Raw genomic sequence first — 23,689 nt, 5'->3', positions numbered from 1 at the left:
CAACTACCACAACTGCCCCAGCTGCAACAACTACCGCGACAACTACCACAACCACCACAACAGATCCCCCCAAAAATTACAAATTCAAGAGAAACCTGCGCCGGCATGTTCAAAGACTTTTTAATGTATTGTATTGTGAGTTTGCAGTATTACTAATGATGCTTTGTTTACTTTATTGGGTTGTATGTAAGTTTGTAGCATAACTGAAGATGAATTAGTTTGTGTTGTATCCATTTTTAATTTTATTGGTTTCTTTCTTATTGGTTACTTTGTTTTCAGACCAAACCACGGGAAATAAGGAAAATTTTCAATATAACGGCATAGGACAAACCCAGAGATTGAAGTCATCGGTATGCCACATGGCATCCCTTTTAAGGAGCCATTTAGTTATGGGCTGCCTGCACTGCAGGCAATAGTCAGCAGCAGCCAGATCAAAATGGTACCGCTTCATCAAAGGTGATTCACTATTGCCTTTTGTTCTTGTTATACCTTAAACCCCCAGAGCTTGAAAGCAGCTGGGGTGGACCTATTACTTTAAAATATCAGCAGGAAGCCTAATTGCGGAATCATCATCTGCCCCGGCTGCAACAACTACCACAACTGCCGAAGCAGCAACTACCGCAACAAACACCACAACAGATTCCCCCAAAAAGTATGAATTCAAGAGAAACCTGCGCCAGCATGTTCAAAGGCTTTTTAATGGATTGTATTGTGAGTTTGCAGTATTACTAATGTTGCCTTTACTTTATTGGGTTGTATGTAAGTTTGTAGCATAACTGAAGATGAATTAGTTTGTGTTGTATTCGTTTTTAATTTTATTGGTTACTTTCTTATTGGTTACTTTGTTTTCAGACCAAACCACGGGAAATAAGGAAAATTTTCAATATAAACAGCATAGGACAAACCCAGAGATTGAAGTCATCGGTATGCCACATGGCATCCCTTTTAAGAGCCATTTAGTTATGGGCTGCCTGCACTGCAGGCAATAGTCAACAGCAGCAACCAGATCAAAATGGTACCGCTTCATCAAAGGTGAATTATTGCCTTTTGTTCTTGTTATACCATCCCCAGAGCTTGAAAGCAGCTGGGGTGGACCTTTTACTTTAAAATATCAGCAGGAAGCCTAATTGCAGAATCATCATCTGCCCCAGCTGCAACAACTACCACAGCTGCAACAACTACCACAACTGCCCCAGCTGCAACAACTACCACTACCGCCGAAGCAGCAACTACCGCAACAACCACCACAACAGATCCCCCTAAAAAGTATGAATTCAAGAGAAACCTGCGCCGGCATGTTCAAAGACTTTTTAATGGATTGTATTGTGAGTTTGCAGTATTACTAATGATGCTTTGTTTACTTTATTGGGTTGTATGTAAGTTTGTAGCATAACTGAAGATGAATTAGTTTGTGTTGTATTCATTTTTAATTTTATTGGTTTCTTTCTTATTGGTTACTTTGTTTTCAGACCAAACCACGGGAAATAAGAAAATTTTCAATATAAACGGCATAGGACAAACCCAGAGATTGAAGTCATCGGTATGCCACATGGCATCCCTTTTAAGGAGCCATTTAGTTATGGGCTGCCTGCACTGCAGGCAATAAATAGTCAACAGCAGCAACCAGATCAAAATGGTACCTGCTTCATCAAAGGTGATTCACTATTGCCTTTTATTCTTGTTATACCTTAAACCCCTAGTGCTTGAAATAAAGATGTAGAAATTTTGCTTTTAGCCAACAAAACTTTGTGAATTTTATTGTTACAGTAAACCTGTTTGCTATTTGTTGACAGGACATCAGAACCAGTCGTGCCAGCAACAAGTAAAAACACAAGTGGTAATGTCAGGTACTGTACGAGTAATTTTTTGTCTCATGATATGGATTCCTTCTTCTGTTTTGCACATAATGTAACAAAGTAATGTGTCCTACTTTTATTGATATGTCGAATAATAAGTGTTGTTCTGCAGTGCTAGATATTCAAGGAAATTTTAACTTTCCATGTTATGTATATTTTTAATGTATTCAAATATGTCTTATGGAATTGTTTGTGAAGAAATAGTTCTGTTTATCTGCTCAGAGGTTTTGGGATGAATTCACCGCTGGTATATCTAGCCTGCCTGAAGGAGGATACCGCACTGTTGCCCTATCCCCAGATCAGGGTGGAGATACTGCTGTCAATTCGTATGTAAAACATTTAACTATACAGATTAAAAACGTGCTCAAGATTTTAGCAAAGTATTAACTGACAGTAATGAGTTCCACTGAGTTGAAAGTGAATAAGAAGACTCGCCCAATGTGTCTAAGCCAAAAGAGGTTGTAATGGAATTTGGCGAAAGAAAGTACTGTTCATGTCTCTTGTAATCATTGACAAACCTTTAAAACACAAAACCTTGTTTGTGTTGCAACAACAATCTGAAACAATTAGAATTTAGACCACAATATTAATTATGAAGAACAGCGGTTGTACTATGTGAGATTGTTGTGGATATTTTGCATATGTAGTGACCTCGTTGTCGTCTTTTTTCATGCAGCTCATCATCATACCATAATTTGGAATGGGGGGAGAGAGACCGCTTCCCTCGCAACCAGTTGGCTGAACAGTTGCCATTACCGCACGTTGAGAACAGCCCAGCAACAACGTCGTCTTCTTTATAGATACTGTCTGCATTACAGACTGCCAGAGACAAGGAATTGGACCACTGCTCTCTCCTTATGCGGAGACTACACAGAGTGCCACGTATTTGGCAACGAAGCCGCAGAGAAAGATCCACAGCAGCAGAGACATCATGAAAAAACTCTGGGCATGACCCAACCTTCAAGGGCTGTTATTATTTCAGGCTGACAGGCGCTATACACCAAGCTCCGGATCAGTGCCCGTGCCAGACAACAGCACATCTACTTCAAGAATGCCCATGCACGAAGACTCAGCACCGCATCTGGACTGATGAGACGCCAGTGTCGAGGAAATACACGGCAGCCTCCTGCGGCGCACAGCATCGTTTGTGCAGGAGGCAGGCGTGTCCATTTAGAGTGATCGAGAAGAAGAAGAAGATACTGGCTTGCAAATCTCAGTCTTCGGCTAGTAATAACTATGAGAACTAGCATGATTTTGTCCAGCATTGTACCTGAACCATGATAGATGGCAGTATCGCTTTAGAAAATGTGTTTACGTATCAGTGCATTCATGATATGTGGTATATATGATGGATGCATTATGTCATACTGCATATTATTGCAAAAAAATCTACGCAAATCACATAGCCTTCAAGGAAGGAAAAAAAAAAAAAAAGAAAAAGGTAAAAAATAAATCTGAGAGTGATTTCTAACATAGAAACAATAAACAAACTAAATGTTAAAAAAAAAAAACAAACCCACATACAAATCATAATCAAGAAATATCAGCTATTAACTATCCTTATCTTCATCACATTCGCTTTCGTCATCTTCTGCATCATCATCTTCTTCAAGTCCCTCCTCCACCATTGACACGAATTCATTGTGTTCTAGATTGGAGATTTCTAGCAGCTCGTTGTCCACCAAGGGATAAGGTTCTTGGAGTTGAATTAATTCTGAGCTACTGGAAAACTGAAGATCTGCCAGATGCTTTTCATATGTACATATCTGTTGATACAACAGTGCACACCAGCCTGTTCTGTACCGGCTGCATGCAGAATCAATGTTGTCGGCTGTAAGCTGCTGACCAGCCATCAACTGTTGGCACAGTGCATTTTTTTGTTGATAAAAATGACTTGCAGTAGCTGCTTCAACTTTCAAAAGGTGCCTTTCCTCTGTACAGCGTGCAGCCATATCTTTTATGTATATTTCTTTTCCTCTGAATGTCTGAGATCCCTGGTAATTTCGAAAATACCTGACAATCCTCAGAGGAATCATTTTAAAGCTAAGGGTTGCTGGCAAGGTGGCTTCAACATTGCTATAGCTGTTGTAGTTAGTGATTAGCAATTTTATTTTGTTGTTAAGTTTAGAAACAGTCTTGCTGATTTTCTTGGTCACCTCCTGTCCACCTGCAAATAAATACCAACATTAACAGTAAGCAAACATTAACACTTTCAGCTTGCTCATTCTATAGATTAAATATAATTGTGGTCGTCATTTCCATACAGTCTAGTCACAAACAAAAATCTATTCTAATTTTCTACTATAAATGGTACATACGTGCTGCATGCAGCTGCATCAAGCTGCTCCTTCTTTCTGCAGCAACAGCCCTGAGATTGCTGATATGGGTTCTGCGGTGGCTATCGACAGCACTGGACAAAGCCTGCCTATACTCTTCACTGCCACTCACCATCACCTCATGGCCATTATGATGGAACCTCTGAACCTTTTCAGCAAGCCTGTTGACAAAAATACAGCCCTGTGTTGTAGAAAGCACAATATTTATATTACATATATAAGTATATTACATATTATAAATTATACATTATCCTAGTTTTATATTATAGTTTGACAATCACTAGTCAACAAATCACACCAAAAGACATGCACAGGAATTTTACAAAAATGTTAGGCATGTTACTAGTCTCTGAATAAACAAACATTCTAATTAACCAAAGTGATCATGCAAAGCTCATGAAACTGCAAACTTAAAAGCAAACCTTAAAACTTCAGGTTTGTACTCTCTTCTTCTTGATTCAATTCAACAACTGAAGACCTGCAAATTAGATAACAAACATGCATCTCAAATGTATTACAATGCAATCCCCACATTTAAATGGTTTTATCATTGTATATTGAATGATGAATAGCAGTAGCAGGAACAGTTACATATTCAACAACTTACTGTTTGCTATACAGGTCATAAAGAGCCAACAGGTATTTGTCTCTTGCTGTCATTGACCCTGAAATCAAACAAAATATATACAAATGACCGAGGGTGGATTAAAGATCAAATGAAGTCTTCAATGATTATTTCTAAGCATTAGCAGTGTTTAGGTATAATTTCACACGGATTACTTACCATCGGCTACCTGGCATGCAGTTTTTTCTTCTGACTGCCATTGCTCAACAGTTGCCAGGTTCACGGGCTCTAAAAACAAGTACACAAGAAAAGAACAATCCTTTTTAGCTGGGATGGGGTCAGAAAATGAGTCAAACTTTACACTGAAAAGTAACAATAACTTACATCATAATTATAGACAGAAAATGCATAAATTTCATATTACAGATGTCACCACAGTAAGACTAAAAAATATTGCCTACATATTCTTAGGTTTGACATACCCTTCTGCTCTTTTATCAGTTTATCCAATTGCTGTTTACTGTCTTTAACTCTGTGATCTCCACCTTCTTCAACTTGTGCTGAATGTGCTTGCCTATGAAAACAAATCAAAGAAGCTTTAAAGCCACTAATCATAAAAATACTGCCAGACATTCAGCATAAAAAACATCAGCAAACAACTAGTCTATTCATAAGAACAGTTTCATGCACACCCAGTTTCTTTCGCATTTTAGATGCATAATGCAGCAAGGCATCAGTCAGTAAGTCCACTCTATGCTGAGCGATCATTTGCTTGGTGATGGTGGAAAATTTGCGCAAGTATGACCACCGTCTCTCCATGGTCTTACCATCAGTGAGACCGACACCTTTAGCTTTTCTTGGGCCATATGTTAGCTATGACAATAAATGTATATTATAAACGTACCCATACATACACAAAGATACACACGAAGTTACACATACACATACATATACATGCATACTCAAATGCACACATCTAGTCACACATATACAAAGATACATATACAAATGCATATACAATCACACTGTCACAGATACACATATATACACATACACACACAGATACACATACACCTACCCCTATATAAACATACATATATACACATATTCATAGTCATACTTTTGTCAGCTGCTGCAAATTGACATTTATTTTAATTTCTTGCAGTAATTTTTAGTAAAGGGGTTTGGACTGGATGATTACTGTCAAATCATAAAAAGGGACAAATTAAAACAATGTATGCAATAAACATTGTGATGTTTCCCTGAAATATACCTATAATTTAAAATATGAGTTTTACTTCTGTTGTCAATCTCAACTTTTGTACTTATATGTCAAATTGACTTAAACCCTCAAATGAGCACAGACATTTTCTCACCTGACAAGACATTTTATGGCCATAGCTATGGAATATTGAGAGCACAAACTTCAGCTCCTCAATGTCAATACAGCTATTTTCTGCATAACAATAAAGACAATGTGATCAAAAACACAGTATATCCAATGAAAAACAAGAAATGTATTCCATATTTATTATAGTACACAGCAGGTACCAAATGCAGATAAAATTTTGATAAACAGAAAATGAACAAACCTTTAAATGTGCTTCAAGCACGCAAGCGATATCGTACATCACTGTCAGCTTCTGATGATTTCCATCCATAAGTTTTTTTTTAATAAAAAGACTGCATACCCAAGCCTGTGTACAAACAGAAGATAAGCTGTGATAACCAGGCTAACAACAATCACTCTTGGAAGTTCTTGACTGTTTAAATTTACCCAAACACTGAAATTATTAGGTATTTTTAAAATGTGACAAATAAATACCTTTCATCATGCTTCAGATTGAAAAAAAGACGAGGAAACTCGTGTCGGCATGCACAGCCAAAAACTGCTGTTTCATCCAGCTTGAGGGTACGTGATTTCGATCTTATATTACTTCCAGCTTGGAAGTTGCTGCATTCCTGCAAAGCAGCCACACAAACGCAAAGTTAAAACAATCTGGATATAATTAGGATACAAGTGTTCACTTTGCTAGTAGAATCCACTTAATTGTAAAGTGCTTGTATCATAAACTACACACTCCTGACAATTTTGATTGATCTTACCCCTTCTCCTTTCTTTGTGGAGCATTTCTGTGTGGCTAGGAAATTATCCACTGAAATGGTTCTCCTAGACTTTTTCCTCACCAAGCCAAAATTTGCATCAAAGGAAAGAATCTGAGCGGACTGCAAATAAAAATGTTTCACTGAAAATACTTTTTCCACTTAAATCATGTACAGATTTCACATATCAATCCTAACAAATAAAAGAAACCAAAAAAATGCAATAAAATTTCAAATTACTCAAAGGTTTTTCAAAAATAAAAATGATTTTTACATCACAGGCTGGGCATTCTGTTCCATTATCCAGCTCTTTGCTGAATGTGCAGATGGCTCATTTCATAGTGGTGCCTCATGAACATATTAAATGAGTCTGTGATTAGTGAGCGATATAAATTATGCACCTGAAACAAAATAGGGAAGATTCTTTGCAATAAGCATTTTAGAAAACACCCACAGATTGTCATGTATTAATGTTAATGTAACATATAGCACTAATATAATACTATACAGGGTGTCCTCGACTTATGACGTTTTGTTCCTACCTCACATCGTAAAGAGCCAACAGATTTTGCTGTAAGTTGGGACATACATACATAATGTACGTAAATAATGTTATGCTATTTAAAATGGTGTACAACACGACTGAGGTGACGCCGTCCTTCGGGTCTCAAGCTGCGTAACTGTGTATTGTTCCGCCGAGCACACCAAACACGAAGTTTGCGTTACGACATTTACAACGCAAAACCACTTACGTCGAAACAAGGCTTTATCCAGTAAACGGAGATGTGGTATGAAACATTGTAACTCGGGACTGGCATAATACGAGGATCTCCTATATATACTTCTGGACACAATATTTAAAACAACATCTACAAGCTAACCTGGCTTATGTTCAAACAATTGACTTTGTCCATTTTGGAGGCAAGCGCCTCACAAATCCCTTCACTGGCACCTGGCACTCCAGTACCAGGGCTCGAAGCCAGGTCATCAAGTCCAGTGTAAATGCTACTGAAGGCTTGGCTTGGGATGCCCCCCACAGACGATGATGAAGGAGTGTCACTGCTTGTCCCTCACAGGCACAAAATTGAAATGTAAATGTCTGTAGCCGACCTATACAGCAAAAAAAAAAAAAAAAAATGCCTCCGTAATTATTAAGTGTACGAAATAATGATTTTATATGGGTGGTGGTGGTGGGGGTGGTATGGTACACAAAGCTCAGCAACATTTATAACTCAGTTTCTTTGTGCTACATGCTTGCAAAGTTTAAATTATTTACAAGTGGCCAATAATATAATAAAGTCATATTACTCAATCAACAACCTTGCATTCCTATAACAGTCACTGCTCTTGTGCTTTTGCAGCAGTTAGACTGCATGTGGTCCTCTCGGACCAATGTTGGCATTGCTGGCGTGTAGGGTACAAAGTAATGGCCCTGTTAAAAGAAAACCTACATATTAGATGAAAATGGAGCACATACTTGCACATACAAGTGTGTTTATATTCAGGAGTTCCTCATGAATTTTATCCCAGCAAGTCTGACGATGTTGCCGAGATTCCCAGTACGTTTTCTCTTCTGCCCTTTTTATTTCTACAAACATAAAACAACATTCCTCCTTGGATGCAATTATTCACTGTGAACATTCAATTTCATTAATCTGTAATGAGAGTAAGAGTAACAATCATTTAAATACAAACCCTAATTTAAAGACGGACAATAAGTCATTGAAGAAGAAATTAAAGTGACAGTACTGAGAGAAAGTCTGACAGTATGATGGACAGACTATTATCGTTACATACCACAGTTGTCTTGGGTGTTATTAGAAACTAACACGTCTTGATCAGGGCATAGAACTGGCTGCACATCTGTGACTGCAGGAACTTTCACCGTTTGTGATTTTCCAGTTGTAGGATTAAAGTGCTTTACAGGCAGTTCATTATCAACTGGATCAGGGCATAGAACTGGCTGCACATTTGAGTCGGCCGAAAGTTTGACCTTTTTCAATTTTCGAGTCACAGGATCAAAGTCATTACAACAGCTTCGTCGACTGCGGGAACTTTCACCGTTTGTAATTTGCCAGTTCTAGGATTAATTTAAAGTGCTTTACAGTCCGTTCATTAACGGTCCGTTCATTGCGTCGACAATTTAATTTTGGCATTTTAAATCCTACGTAAATTCCGCTTTCGCAAACGGAAGACAATCTGCAGGCCGGAAATCTGCCAGTGTAGTGTCGCAGCAAACTTTGCTTCACAACTAATAATAATAATGAGAGCTTGCAAACGTTCATTAGATAAAAAAAATAAATTATAAATTATTTAATTCACTAAATTAATTTATAAATAACTTAATTTAAATTTATGTTTTTATTAATTTAAATTTAATTTATAAATAATTCCATTTAAAATTATTTTTAATTTAGTTTATAAATTATTTAAATTTATTTTAAATAATAACCGGTGCTTAAAATAGACAATACCAAAGACCAACACATTTCAGCAAGAGCAACAAAGAAGCCGAAAAAAACTGAAAACCCATCTGTTTCTTTCAAACCAGTCTTAAATTACCAAGAAACACTCTGTCTATATTTTTTACTTTCTTGGTGTTTTATATATTTGTACACTTTATTTTTTCTTCTTTTTTTCTGCGCAATGAGCATTCTTCGGAAAGGATACCTGCGCATTACAAATCGACTTATTATTATTATTGTTCCGATTAGTCGATGACGTCAGACCATGATGACGTGGGTCACTTCGGGGGAAACCTTTCAGACAAGGGCCTGTGACAGGTACTGGGTAACTGCCGAGAGCTGGAGGATGAGTATAGCACTGAGCGCGGGAACGGCACCACCACCACCACCACCATCATCATCATCATCATCTACAGAATACTTATTCCCATTTCAACGTGAATTCCAAGAGAATGACATTAAAGAAAAAAAGACACAACAGTTAAATAACATCAATATAAACACAGACCAAACTATGTCAGCAAACAAACGGACAAAGATACATCAACAAGCATAAACAACAAGAGAAAAAAATCCCGCACACGAAGCAGGCCGGAGGAAGCTCATCAAAAATCAAAAGGAAGATCGTGCAAACGGAATATGACATTGCCATGAAATGTTTTATGGAATGATGTGGAAAAGGTACACCATACACCTTGTAGAAAAATATTGATAAAATCGTAGAAGCAATTTTTTTCTACATCTCGGAATCAAATTTTGGCAAATTTTATGAACCACTTTGGCATCAGTCTTTTCACAATCTAATCTTGTCTAATTGGCAGCTGATTCCTCTCTTAATACGTTACTTTGATGTAACAGTTCACGGACAGATAATCAGTTTCCAAAGGTGAACTGAGCAGTGTCCACCTGGCAGGCTGTCTGGACATGCTGCACCAACGCTGGCGAATCTAAGAGGCCAGTAAAACATGGATTACTGACAATATTCCGGGTTAAAAAAAAGTTTTTAAAAATCTTGTTTTAATCAATTTGAAGGCTGCGTATATTTGATAGCTCGACGTTAATTTTTTACAACTCATTGTATTACCTCTAATAAAGACACCATAAAAATTAATATTCATCAACAAATCGCTATAGTACCTTTGGTGTAGACAACAAAATAATACTTTTCTACAAATCACCGTAGTAATCTAATATAGAGTAAACGGTAATGTATTTCTACAGAAAACCGAAGCAACCTTTAATACAGACTGCATAAAGAAATTTTTTTTAAATAGTAGTAGTATCACTAGTAGAGACTACAAATCTGCAATACCACTACATAAGAATCTTTTGCACCGTTTGATGCTGATACTTCACTTTTTCACTGTTAAACGAATCTTTCACGGAGGTATATCAACTCAAGTGGAGAGGTTAGCAAATAGTTTAGCTGTGACCTGTGACCTATGACCTACTCAGTGGGAAGTACGTGTCGTGACCCATCTCGGCACGTGCAGCCTCCACACAGCGCTTGATGGCGAAGAGGGCGGAGCTGCTCAGTACCACTGGAGGCTCACCGGTGGCTGCAAGGAAGATCAAATTAGAAAATGGAAAAATCGGGTGAGTCTGTACACATTTAAAGCACTCAGGCCAAAAGACACAAAACATTCTGAAGACTCCAGAATGCCCACCTTTGGATCGAAGTACCCCTAAAGGATTGGGTGCGTTTCTCAACAAGTTCACCCGGAAATCTATGGGCAGGTCTTTAGGTAAGGGTGGCTTGTACTCCTGCAAGATATCAGTATTTGAGATATACTCAGTATCAAACTTTTAACGTCTTCTTTCTTTCTATTTTTGCTTATATCTCTCAGACTTCTTCTGAAGAAACTATTTTTCCGTAGATGTCTTATTATTACTTTGATACTAATGCTTTATTAATAACTTTATGTGGTTTAAAACAAGTCATAAATACTTTCAAATATGACTTCCAATTTTCAGGATTTTACTTTTTTTTAAAAGTTGCTTATGACTGACCCAAGTTCCGTCCGTGAGAAGGACTCCAGTTCTGGGGTCGAACTTGCTGTCCTCCAGCAGATGACATCCCAGACCCATCATGAATCCGCCCTCCACCTGACCAATGTCTAATTCTGGACTCAAACTAAACGGAACATTCAAATATTTGTTAGGTCACTCTGCAACAGGTGTCATACACCTCTCTTCTATTTTCCCCAACTAGACGTTTTAAAGCATCAAATTTCCCGTTTTTTATCATAATATTGCTCAGTAAAAATTGAAAAATAATAAATCTGAACGGAAAGTATCATAAATACATAAATTTTGTTCACTCTGCAAATTGTTATGCAAAAAGAACACACCCCTTTCAACTTTCCTGAACTAGACGTTCTGAAGAATAAATATCCCCGTTTCCATACTGCTTCTCTAAACAATGATGCTACGATTCCCTTCTGTTACGAACAGGACTCTGACCTTTCCCCGCAGTCGTACAAGATGTCCACGCGGTTGAGCTGTGACTGGCCGGTGAGGATGTCCACCTCAGCCTCCGCCACGGCAGCTGCGTACACGTTGTAACGGTCGGGGAACTGGCTGTACGGGTTCGTGCTGTAGAACAGAAAGGTTAGTGAAAATGTCTGGTTTGGGTCCAGAAACGACTACCTTCTATGCATACTGTATTTTGAATTGTTCATCTATTATTGACCTGTATTAGAAGAGGTTATCATTATCATTATATATATATGAGTATTTACTAGGCGTGGGCTGAAAGGTCGATTCCACTGCGGTAACACTCGCTAACAATGTCCTTCCATGGCGCTGTTCGGCATCCTCATCCGAACTGGCGCCATGTTCGCCTTGAGTCGCTGACAACACTGGATGACTCCCTGTGGTGAGACAATGCAGTAACAAGAATTGGATAACTGTATATGGTCAGACGAAACAATAACACTCAGTAGATGATATATTGTTTTCAATAAGGCAATAAAGCTGACTGGAGAACGTATGGTGAGGAAATAAACCAACGAAGATCCGTGCATTTGACTACTTGTTACGAACTCCCGTTCTTGAAATTCAACTGATTAAACTTCTAATTCCCCTAAATATGAAATCTTAAAGTAAAATGATTTGTGTCCAACAGAGAGAACAAATTATCACAGTACAGAAACTGACCATGCAACACAGTTCGCTTCCTATGGATCCTCCAGTCACCAGTGAGTTGGCGTTGACAGTCGAAGAGTTCTTTTTGACTCGTAATCAGCGACATTGGTACACCCAGCTCATAGGCGCACACCTGCGCCACCTATAGACACCGATTACAATAAGTAATTGAGCAACTGCGATAGTGGAATGGTCTATCATTTTGCAAGTTACAAGACTGCTTGCTTTTCATCTTGCAGATCAATGTCCTCGTGTCGAGATGAACTCAGTCATATATTGCACAGAAGGTGAAACACAAGATTCTTACCTTTGTGTTGATTCCCTGTCCCATGTCGATGCCACCATGTTCGATTGCGATAGAGCCATCAGAGTTGTAGATGGCCACAAACACACTGTAATGGCCACCCGACCAGCCCATCCCGTATCTTGCAGGAACCAGAGAAATTCCACGTTTTTTCCAGCGATTTGCCTGAAACAGGTATTCAGCTGAGTATTTCAAAATACACTGGCACACAGACCTCCTATACATCAAATCAAATTATATCAATCAATATACAAATTTATATATAGCACCTAAAAGTTAGGAGACGTAGTAATTTATTTGTTTATTTTTGCCTGTTACCTGATTGAACTCTGCCACTTGACGTTTCCGGGTTTCATAGTCAGAAGATGTTTCTAACTGCGAAACAATCTCCCCGATGTTGCAGTAGTCCAGTCTTGTGCCTTTTAGAGAAAACTGGGATGGACAAAGGATTCACAAACATTTTCAGTGTTAGTGTCGTGTTCTTGCAAATGGATATTTCAATTCTTAGAGTGCTAGACTGATTTTATTGGCAGCTATACGTAAATTCCTTTAAGTTAAATTAATTATGTTAGTTGTTTAGTAAAAATTTAAAAGAATACTAAAGCTTTTTAAGCCCAGACTATTAATTCACTAACATTAACGTCTCAAAGACAAGTTTCCGTACTTTGCATGGGCACCCAAGGCACGTATCTACTGAAACATACTATTTTCCCGTTTTGCTTCTTTTCGTTTTCTGCAATTGACTTGCTGAGTAACAGAATGAGGCATCACATTACCTGTCCTTTCTGGTAGAAATTAATTTTTCGGATTTCCGTGGGGTCTTTGTTGAGGGCTTTCGCAATATGCTCCATCACAGCCTCGATCATGAATTCAGATGACAGGGCATCTTTGTGCGCAGAAGGGTTCAAACGCAAAGAATATTAAATATCATACAAAATATGTTTTTTAAATCAAGTTAACCTTTAGTGTAAATTATGTCTTTAACTGTGAAATGAGAATAACGATTACTATCAGTCTAAATTTTAAATGGTTCTCAGTGCTTGAAGTCAAAACATTGCACGATCGGATGAAGTAAGATGCTACAAATCACTTTGTATCATGCCCTTCCATGTAGGTCGTAAAAGTCGCATTATCACAATTTCCATTTCTAAGTTCATAAATACATAGATTTGACGTTTTGAATAAAACAGAATAAAATGTTACTTTAGTAATAGCACTAACAGAATGGAACTAGACAGAATAGAAATTCGTTATATTCTGCATCTTCCTACCTGGCGCACGACAGGCAGTGTTGGTTGGTTTGTTTGTTTTTACGGAGACTGTTGTAAGATTCCAGTTTGGACAAAAGTACACTAGGAACAGGTAGAAAGATAAATGATTGATAACATAATGCAGTTTATTTATTTTAAAAGATTGACATCACACAGCATGCAATGAAATAAGAGCTTAAAGCTCTCGGCCTCAGAACTATAATTTTCGGTTCATTTAGACATTTTTTCCAAACATGGTGGGTTTTTTTTCAGAAATGTGTTTTCATGCTACCCGGCTGAAAAGCACAGAAAAATATTCACCATTGTCGATGTAGAAAGGAGCGTAAAATGATCCTGATTCAGAATCATTGCAACCGCAGTCAGAATAGTAAGTGAGTTTGATTCCATTGAGCTTCCCTTCCTCGGTGAACCCCACCTGACGCACAGAAATAAAAAATAAATCAAAGACATTCAAGAGCTGAGGTGTCACCTTGCCTATCTATTTCAATATTACTTTTCATAAAAATTTACTTTTAGTGACCTAGATTACACTCTCCAGGTTGACCCGTGTTAATGTGTGTCTGAAGATCATGGTCATCGACTAAGTACTGTAGAGTAAGTGAAGCTCAGCTAGTCAAATATAAAAGCGTTAAATAGGAGACAACAGGAAAACAGGGAGACAACAGAAACACACGAATACTGCAGTGAACACGCCTCACCTCGTACTCGCCAACACACGGAAGACGTTTTCCCAACGACTTCATGTTTGTGTGCAGGTCCATCACCAAGCGCACAGGTCTGGGGAGAGAAGACAACAGAAAACAGTAAAATAAAACACACAAAGGTCGTGGAGAAAACATGAAAGTATGAGATAAATTAGAAAACTCTGATTTTCTTTCCTTGGTGATGTAAGGATAACAAATAATGTGAAATATGTTTGCTTACTGATTGAAATGATGTTAGTTTCTCTGTTGATGCTTGTCATTATATCAGTAGCGTACTTCTTTTTGTTATTTACCTTTGCATTAAATAAGCAGCCAAGGCGCATGCTCCAGAGACCATTCCATTGCGAGTAATTTTTCCAAAAGCGCCACCTAGGCGTTCGACCTCCAGGTTCACGCTAGAATCCAATAAAGGAAGACTTTAAGAACTTAACTTTTTTTTGTCTCCTTATATGTTTACTGAAGGCATTAATGGACCTTCACTCGTGAAGTTAAAACAAAAAAGTATATATGTGTCCAGAAAAAAAAAAGAGAAAGTTTGTCCGTTTATCGGTTGATGAACTTTTGCTTTACTTATGATATATTTAAAAGTAAAAAAGGAACTGGGAAGTGAAGCAACGAGTAAAGATAGCGTTTGAAAAATAAATGTCCTGTCACCTGCTCACTGGGATGTTGAGGGCCTCCGCCACAACTTTGCTGTCCCGTCCACCCACTGGGTTGTCGCCCGCACGTCCAGGCCCCCCGTGTCGTTGGGGGCACACCTGCTGCTCTGTGACTCCAGGTAGAAGTGGTACTGGTCTCCTACTTCTACAGACCCAGTCAGGCGGCGAGGGGACTGGGCTATGGCCGCTGGGAGACAGAATGTAGATATAACGTTTCATACTGGCTGGATACATTTTTAAAAGAATTTATCTTTTTACTCAATTAATACCTGTATTGTAGCAGTTTTGTGAACTTCATAACAAGTGTGCATCTGAGATAAAATTGATTTGATTTTATTGAGACTTTGTCAGGAAAATAATTATTTTATTACTACTGAAGAGAAGTAATAATATCATCATAACTATTGAGTACATATACAGTATACAGAAGCCAATGCTGAGAAAATTCCGATAAACATTGTATTTTAAGAAATCAAGCTGATATGTAAGTTTGTATTAAATAGATGTGGATGTTATAAAAATAAAAATTTAGAAGCTTTAAGACTTACAGTCTGGGTCACCTCTAATGACAGGATCATTCTGATCAGGGAAAGAACGATTTCTGGCTGATGGCCGTCCTGATGTCCACCAACGGGGGTTGGACATTCTTGTATGTCACATTGACCATGGAGGCAGCTGTACTTGCCATTTGAGGGTCGTCTGCAGCAGAAAAGGTTCATAACATTTCACTCACAAATTATGTAAAACACTACAAAGGGCCTCATCATGCCCCGTTATCAATCAATAAGACAAATGTGGAGACTTTCCGTTTTTCCAACTTTTGTAATTTATAATCACGAATTACGGTCAAGTCTTACAAGTCTACCACATGGTTTTAATATTAGTTTTTTGTGTTACATATCTGTTAGATAAATGACATTTATTAACAGCACCTGCAACGATGATGCCAATGGGCTGACCAGCATACTCCACTCGACCGCTGGAGAGAATCTAACACAGAAAGTGGCTTAGCTGAACCATCCACTGATTTGATAAGGCTACTTCAGAAATAAAATTATTCTGCGGATAAAAATTCTATAAAAAGCTACTGGCTACTCGATTACTATTAGAATTTATCAGCGCTTCACTTGCTACTACTGTTATTCCCAGAGTTATGCCCCCCAGCTATCAGTTTCGTTTTTCGTATTTCTAAATTTTATCACAACTCCACACAAAAAGACAAAAGAAAGTATTGAATCTTGCTAACAACGTGTACTTCAGTTTTAAATTATTAATTTTACCTAAATATATACTCAATATATACCTCTTCTGGGGTTTGACCAAGAAGATTTAAATCATTTTTTCCGCCTGTTGGAAAGTCGGACGCTTGGATAAACCTGTACACCCCTGGTAAAGACTGAGAAAATACGGTAATGGACATTAAAAACAAAAGTACTCTTTTTAACAGGTTTTAAATAATTTAGTGATAACATCTTACTAAATATTCTGCAGCTTAATTATTTTAATACAAGTTCTTCGCTGCTCGTGATTTTAAGTAAATTTCACGTCTCCAGAAAACAAATAAAGTATTCTGGTATTTACTTTCAAGGAACATTAGTAATCCAAGGAAAATAAGGACTACAATAGTCCGAAAAATAGAGATTTTATTGGCTGGCTGAAGTTCAAGACTGTAAGGACATTTTGTAAATAAACACAAAATCAGATCATTTAATTAACTACATCTCAATCACACATAATTTAAAATAACAACAAATGAGAATGTCGACGTTAGTAGATTTAAATAACAGAAAATTGGACATCAGTTTCAAGCAGTCATTGATGCCAACGTACCAGCGCCACCTGGGAGTCGATGGATGCGATCTCAGCGTTTCCCTCTTTGCTGATAACTAAGGCAGCGTGCAGCTCGTTCGGTTCCAGAGGGATGTCATCAAGGTATCGAACCGTCCCAGAAACCTGCGTGCATCGTGTGATAGTGGTATATCTGGCATAGTGAATGGATGTCTTGGAAAACGAATGCTGCCAGATGAGGACGGGAGGTTTGGGGTTTGAAATCAGCTCTAAAATTCGATTTTTTTTAAGACGAATTACGGAAGCAAATTTTTGAAATACTTCTGTTGGCTGTGTACGAAACAAAAACCATTATAACATAAGAACTACCAGATAATCTGCGTCGATGGATGTCATGGGCTCGTTGAGGGGCCACTCCTCCCTGCGAGTGTCGTACGAGTGATTTGCTGACGACACTGGGCGCACCAGACTGGCGCCGCCACTGCGGTACCTCTGAGCCACCTTGTCTCCACACACTTCCAGCACGTACTGAGGACCAGAAACTTTTCATATAATATAAATAATATAAATGCTCACAATCAGAAGACAAACATGTATAATCAGATTGATCTTGACACCTAACACACATTGTGAAGACAAATTTATAACATTGTGAAATCTTTTCATTGTGTTTGGAGAACGAGATGAAAATGTTTCCAAGATACCTTGTAAAAGAAAGAGGTTGCAACACTTCGGCGATACTCAGGACTGGCCGCTAGAGGGTCACTGGCAGGGGTCAGCTCAATGTTCAGCATGGAAAAGGAGTCTGAAAAAAGAAATACCTTTAGAGTCAAGCGAAGAAAAAAAACTAAACTTTGAAGGCAAACGGGACAAATTCAGGAAGTGACAGAAAGTCTCAAAATACTGTTTATCATGTCACATCTGTTCCTTCATTTTTACCCCAAATCCACTTTGATGTAGCCAAAAATGAGGTCTCATAAAGGTAAATATATTTTTTTTTTCTATGAGACAGTCGACTTTAATCTTTACCCGATCTTCTCAACTGTCACATTATTGTTTATTTTTCTCGCGTCTAAATTGTGAGCACATTTCTTTATTGTGGTTCCTCTCATTGCTCACTGCCAGGCAAAAATTATTTATTACTGATTCTCACCTCTGAGAACTTGAGGATCGCCCAGCTGCTTTCCTTCCAGAAAGGCCTCAGTATTTTCAGCTCGGTTCTGTCCACAAATAATATTAACTTTAGGACTCATGCTACTGTTTTCACTGGAAGTGAATTTACTTGTGTGGCTAACCAATAGTAAGCTACTAAAAATCCATTGCAGGTAAATTATTCGTCAGCTTACTGTCGCGAGGGTAAAACAAATTTTTTTCCAGTCTAGGACCCGTTAATTGCTGATTTTAATTCAAAGTACATTTAGTTTCACTCGTGTATCTAAAGTTAAGTAATTCATTTCACTTAAAATCATGGTACAAGAGACACTACTGACAATACAGAAATAATGAAACTGTAGTAACGGACCAGCGTGCCACTGATGCCCTGGAACACTATAGTTGGGCGTTGTAGCACCGTGCAGTTGTTGGTCTTGTCTATCTTCATGTTGAACCCTGCTATCACGTGACCATGGTCAGCCTGTGCACAGGGGGAAAAACATGTAAATGATACTAGCTTTTCTTTTTTAAAAAATCAAAACGTTGTAGAGCATGGTTTGCAAACAAAAAGCAGGTGCTTAAACAGCTTTGAAAATAAAGAAAAAATGAAGTTTACCTGTAGTCTCTGTGAAACACGGTAAAGTCGGATGTAGTAGTTGGTGTCGGTGTAGGTTGGGAGTAAGGCTGCCTCGATGACTTTGCCCTGCATGTCCAGGCTGAGAAACTCTTTCAAGGTGCACTGGCTTCTGTTTCCGGTTTCATCGCCTGGTACAATAAAAACATTTCTGAAATGGTCATTTCACTTCATTCTCAAGCTTTGATTGTAGAAAATACTGTATCAAAAAACCTCTCAGATGTTGTTAAATTGAGTCTAAAACGCACCAATCAGAAGTCTGGTTCCAACGACCTCCAGCATGGTGAAGATGTCGGAAAGGAACTCTGGGTGTCTGTGTTTGAGCATGAGGTTGCCTGCCCATGATGCTAACTACGATAAAGAGAAAAATGCACGTGTCATTGTAATGTTACCTGATACTGTTAGGAAAAAATCTGTTGTACACTTTGAGTTATTAAACTATTGCTCAGCATTTAAACATGAAAGTAAGATACAACGCACAAGAAAATCGTTTGTGTAATTTGCTGATGGTCTGGTCAACAATTGGAGATAATTATGTTACTAAAACGTGCTTTGCGTATCCAAGAGTAACACCCTGATATTGAAACATGTAAGACATCGTAACTCACTAGTCAAGCTCTACATGACACGTACGTTCCTGACGCCATTGTTGGCCACTTTCTTGATGTGCTCCGCGAAGACGGCGGCGTACGGCAGTGATGCGTTGCTGCGCGCCTTGTCGCACAGGTCGTGGATGTTGGTCAGCGTCAGGTTAGCGCCCCACACCAGCGAGGGAGTGAACTGCCACTTCAGATAAGGAACGCAACCCGCTTAGGTCAAGCAACTGAGTGATATTTAAAGTCACAAGTAAGCCGTGGGGGTGTCCATCAATGACTGAACTTACCGAAAATAAATATACGTCTTGACAAAAGTGAGGTACCCCTCTCTTCCCCAGTGTGTTGTGAAATTGTGTTGTCTAATACAATTACTTGTGAACTGATAGCACTTGATGCTTACATTATCTTCTTGCTTACTCTGTAATTTCCGAAAAATCATTTTCTATGACAAAACAGTTTTACTGACTAACCCTTGTTTCTGCAAAATTACTGTTTTTAGTTTGATAACAAAAACTCACCTCTATCCTGTATAACTCCTGTATTCCTCTGATGTCAATTAAAATGTCGTACATCCAAGGTCCAATCTCTTTGTACACACCTTAATTAGCAATGAAACAAATAGAACAAAATTGAAAATATTAGTAGGAAATTTGTTTAAATTTATGAAAAACGATACAATATTTGATACAGCTTTTAAAATTACCGTGTCACGTCTAGTTGGTTTGAAGAAAGTGTCAACATTATTTCATTAAATTGTATTTACCAAAGCCAGAGTTGCCGAAGACCAGGCGGTAGTTGTCCGCGCGGTGCTGATGGAGCAGGGTGTACAGCTCTTGCAGTGTGGTGGGTTTGAACCACACAGCCCTGGCGCCCACGTTAGGATTGAACCACTGTCTTCTTGTCGATCACTGGAACAGCGCTTTCTTGTCTCTCTTGTTGTCACACTTGCCCTCGCATTTCGTACCGGTCTTTTTGCACATCTTGGGGTTCAAATCCTGTTAAAAAGTAGCTTTCCATTTACCTTTTTTCCGTCTTAAACATATTCATACATGCACGCGTTTACACGAACACAATATATCAAACCCGCAAACGAGCCCTTGTTACTGATACCAGTACTACTTAAGCAGAGACAATGAAATTTATTTCTACACCTGCTGAAAATATATAAAAATTGAAAAAAGTAAAGGTGAAAGGTTTACATCTCTTGTATTTTAGTTCATACCTCAATATCAATCATGCCGCCTTTGAGGTTGGGTGGGGCGTCTGAAGCGAATGACTTCATGGCGTCCAGGATTGGTCTGTACCCTGTAGGTTAGCACACAATCCTTAGACACTATGCAGTTTTATTTAGAAATGTAATTTAGAAAATCTACAATGTGTCTGAAATGTTTTAAATACAACAATACCTATAACTGCTCTTTTTTCACTACATTAGTCGTTGTTAAAGAATAGGTCTGTGAGAAATTGGTTGATTCAAGAACATTTTAACTCCAGGTCCCATCGCAAACAAGCAAGCGGATCCACCTCAACCATCTTACAGCCGAAGACAACACCATTTGCAATTATTAACCGACTGGATTCTTCTGGAATTTAGCTGAGACAGTATTTTACACTGAACTGTGTGACGATATCTACACTGTCAGTGCAGCCTCAGTAGTTAACACTTTGCAATAAGACAGGTGTATAACTTATTATTTAAGAACTGCCAAAGGTCCTACCTGTGCAGCGGCAAATAGAGACATCATAGGCGTCCTCGACCTGCTGCATGGTGGGTGTGGGGTTTCTCTGAAGCAAACTAACAGTCAATGCCCGTTGTATTAAAATCAAGGGGCAGGAGAAATGGTAATTAGTAACCAAAGTATTTCCAGCTTGATTTTGAAGGGGCTTATTTCAAAATATTTTATACGATAATCTTAGAAGATTTTTTCAGCAAAGACGTTCATTTCTAACAGTTTTTGCATCATTACTCACCCATACATATTCATGACTGGGCGGGGCTACAGAAGCCACACTGAGCTCCATTGTACTTAGTCAGACGCTTTTGTATCGCATGGAGGCCAGTTCGGACATTGCCCAGTCCTTCGATGGTCGTTATCTCCCACCCGTCACACATGTACAGTTGGACTAAACACTGTGTAAAGAAAAGTTACAAAGAAGAATGTGTATGAAAGTCAAATTTAATTTTTTGCCACTCACAGCCCGGATTAGTGACAAATAGAAGATAAGTTGTTTTGTTGTTAGCTTTGGCCTTCTCTCTGCTCTCTCTATCTCTCTATACTGTGACGCACGCACGCACGCACGCACGCACAAACAAACAAACAAACAAACAAACAAACAAACAAACAAACACAGACTCACCGAGTTGACGGCGTACACCTGTGACGTGGCGCTGACCGGCTCGTACAGTTTCACGGCCACCAGACACACCCCACACCCTCCTTCAATACACAGCTGCTTCGTACCCCGGGACACACCTGTCCTCCTCAGGTACTCGTTGAGGGATGTGGCGGGGTTAAACTCATCTCTTACTGCCGAGGTTTTTGTAAATTACTACTTTGTAAGTATAATATAGGATACAACACTTGATTAAATTCTCGTGTAGTCATTCAAGATGTACATCAAAGTATTAAATACACTCAAAAGTATAATGTTACATCTGGAACATACACTATTACGTTTATAATAAATATTAAGTTATTAGATTATTAATATGCGTGGTCCAGAAAGAACAAAGGTTAGAAAAATGTTCAAATCACGGTAAACATTTCAAGCTTCTATGGACAGGATGAACTGAGTCTACAGAGACCAAGTTTTTACAACACGATCCGACTATTTTTAGAATATATCCCTTTATCCGTACACTACATTTATTAAACTACATTATTTACTATATCTCTTTGCACCTAAGCTGTTGACTAACTACCTTACCTGTGCACTGAGTGCCGTTGACGGTGAAGGTGACGCCGTCGCTAGCTCCCTGTTGTAGTCGAAGTTTCATGTAGAAGCCGCAGCTGATGCAGGTCCCCGTGTAGTCCTCCTGACATGAAAGTCCTGGAGCTTTGTCCTGCCTGATATAGTTACAGACGAATTAGTCTTGTTGTTATGATTGTTATTATTATAGGAGTGGTGGAGAGCGGACAATAGACAGCCGCTTCTATCTGTGAAAATGTCCACGTGACACAGGAACTTACAGAATTTGTGTTAAGGAGACGTGAATGAATTCGCTAGAAAAGCGCACGACCATGACCCTGACTGTGACGTCACGATTGTACAAACTGCTCCAGATGTATGTGGATGCTCACTCGACTGCGTGTGTTGACAAACAAGGACAATGTGAGAGATTCTTTGGGTAAAGATGGAGGTGTAGGGTCTCCGGCCACAAACAATCATCCACACGAATGAGATGATTTCTGAGTGAGCATTGCCCAATCAGTGAACTTTACTCACTTTGTGCCACACGCAGGACACTGAACACTGTGAACAGCAGACGCAGGCATCCTCCTTCACTTCCTGCGCTCCTTCACAAACCAATAAAATCACAAAAGCTGTAGACACTGCATGGTCCTCTCGAAATACAATCGAAGTGTAGATTTGTTTTAAAGGTTTCAACTCTTACACACAAAAAAAGAACAGAAAAGATCAACAGGTATAAACACATACCTAGCTAACGAGGAATGAATTACCTGGACCTTTTCAAATGAGAAAGGGTTTCATGTACTTACTTCTCTAGAGATAGCCTATAGAGATAGCCCAGTCAAGTGAAGGGTATCTAGAACAAGGGTGTTATCGTTTTTAAAGAGCAAGAAAAGTGGAGCAGATGTAAATATACATTCTTTTCTTTCGAGTTGTTGGGCCCGAGTTTTGTTAACCTCAATTGTCTTTTATTGTTTTTTTTTCTATTTTTTGTTGTTGTTTTCTTGTCATCTGATTGGAAATACGTACCTGATGTTTTCTTTGTAAATTAGATACTTATGTCCTTGATTCGAACTGTTGAAATAAATGTAGCATTTTTAGTCCTAATGCAATCGAGATGTTAGACTAAAATTTTAAAGATTTTGCTCGTTTTGTGCTAATTTCCATTTATTTGTAGTGCGACACTTACTGCTCAT

General features: G+C 38.6%; 2 protein-coding genes and 2 long non-coding RNA genes across 4 annotated transcripts; 1 reads left to right on the top strand and 3 right to left on the bottom strand.

Moving 5' to 3' along the window:
• The first annotated feature begins 904 nt into the window (after positions 1-904).
• On the top strand, positions 905-2,553 carry LOC112558499. The gene is made up of 3 exons (XR_003098174.1): positions 905-1,654; positions 1,794-1,847; positions 2,079-2,553. It is a non-coding gene; the product is annotated as an uncharacterized LOC112558499 (long non-coding RNA).
• Positions 2,554-2,940: 387 nt separating this feature from the next.
• Positions 2,941-7,219, bottom strand: LOC112558806. Its single transcript, XM_025229486.1, has 10 exons — positions 7,209-7,219; positions 7,135-7,174; positions 6,864-6,983; positions 6,583-6,719; positions 5,240-5,331; positions 4,977-5,045; positions 4,800-4,857; positions 4,615-4,670; positions 4,175-4,353; positions 2,941-4,023 (listed from the first exon to the last, which is right to left on the bottom strand). Exons 1-8 carry the CDS (start codon positions 7,217-7,219, stop codon positions 4,616-4,618), a joined length of 582 nt encoding a protein of 193 aa, XP_025085271.1. The 3' UTR covers positions 2,941-4,023; positions 4,175-4,353; position 4,615.
• A 53-nt stretch (positions 7,220-7,272) lies between these two features.
• On the bottom strand, positions 7,273-9,069 carry LOC112558500. The gene is made up of 3 exons (XR_003098175.1): positions 8,658-9,069; positions 8,181-8,292; positions 7,273-7,970 (listed from the first exon to the last, which is right to left on the bottom strand). It is a non-coding gene; the product is annotated as an uncharacterized LOC112558500 (long non-coding RNA).
• An 896-nt stretch (positions 9,070-9,965) lies between these two features.
• Positions 9,966-23,359, bottom strand: LOC112558805 (xanthine dehydrogenase-like). Its single transcript, XM_025229484.1, is given in 39 exon segments — positions 9,966-10,272; positions 10,777-10,884; positions 10,993-11,089; positions 11,336-11,459; positions 11,789-11,920; positions 12,067-12,125; positions 12,127-12,198; positions 12,485-12,565; positions 12,567-12,614; positions 12,780-12,941; positions 13,095-13,208; positions 13,553-13,662; positions 14,048-14,128; positions 14,348-14,462; positions 14,746-14,824; positions 15,045-15,146; positions 15,411-15,597; positions 15,959-16,001; positions 16,003-16,109; positions 16,343-16,400; positions 16,714-16,806; positions 17,241-17,363; positions 17,568-17,726; positions 17,903-18,003; positions 18,352-18,418; positions 18,721-18,831; positions 18,967-19,115; positions 19,233-19,335; positions 19,618-19,764; positions 20,099-20,178; positions 20,344-20,575; positions 20,803-20,885; positions 21,299-21,375; positions 21,552-21,567; positions 21,570-21,711; positions 21,939-22,108; positions 22,509-22,648; positions 23,028-23,098; positions 23,303-23,359. Coding segments are annotated over 38 exon segments (3,996 nt in total). The 5' UTR covers positions 23,078-23,098; positions 23,303-23,359; the 3' UTR covers positions 9,966-10,198.
• Between the last annotated feature and the right edge of the window lie 330 nt (positions 23,360-23,689).

The sequence above is a fragment of the Pomacea canaliculata genome, linkage group LG3 (assembly GCF_003073045.1).
Source record: "Pomacea canaliculata isolate SZHN2017 linkage group LG3, ASM307304v1, whole genome shotgun sequence".
Taxonomy (NCBI): Eukaryota; Metazoa; Mollusca; class Gastropoda; order Architaenioglossa; family Ampullariidae; genus Pomacea; species Pomacea canaliculata.
This window is presented reverse-complemented; position numbering and strand designations above follow the sequence as displayed.

Excerpts from the sequence above, each read along its gene's own strand:
- LOC112558806 (XM_025229486.1), bottom strand. Across the intron at positions 6,984-7,134 it reads CAGAATGCCCAGCCTGTGAT|TCCGCTCAGATTCTTTCCTT; the intron begins GTAAAAATCATT and ends TTTTATTTGCAG. Across the intron at positions 5,046-5,239 it reads ACTGATAAAAGAGCAGAAGG|AGCCCGTGAACCTGGCAACT; the intron begins GTATGTCAAACC and ends ACTTGTTTTTAG.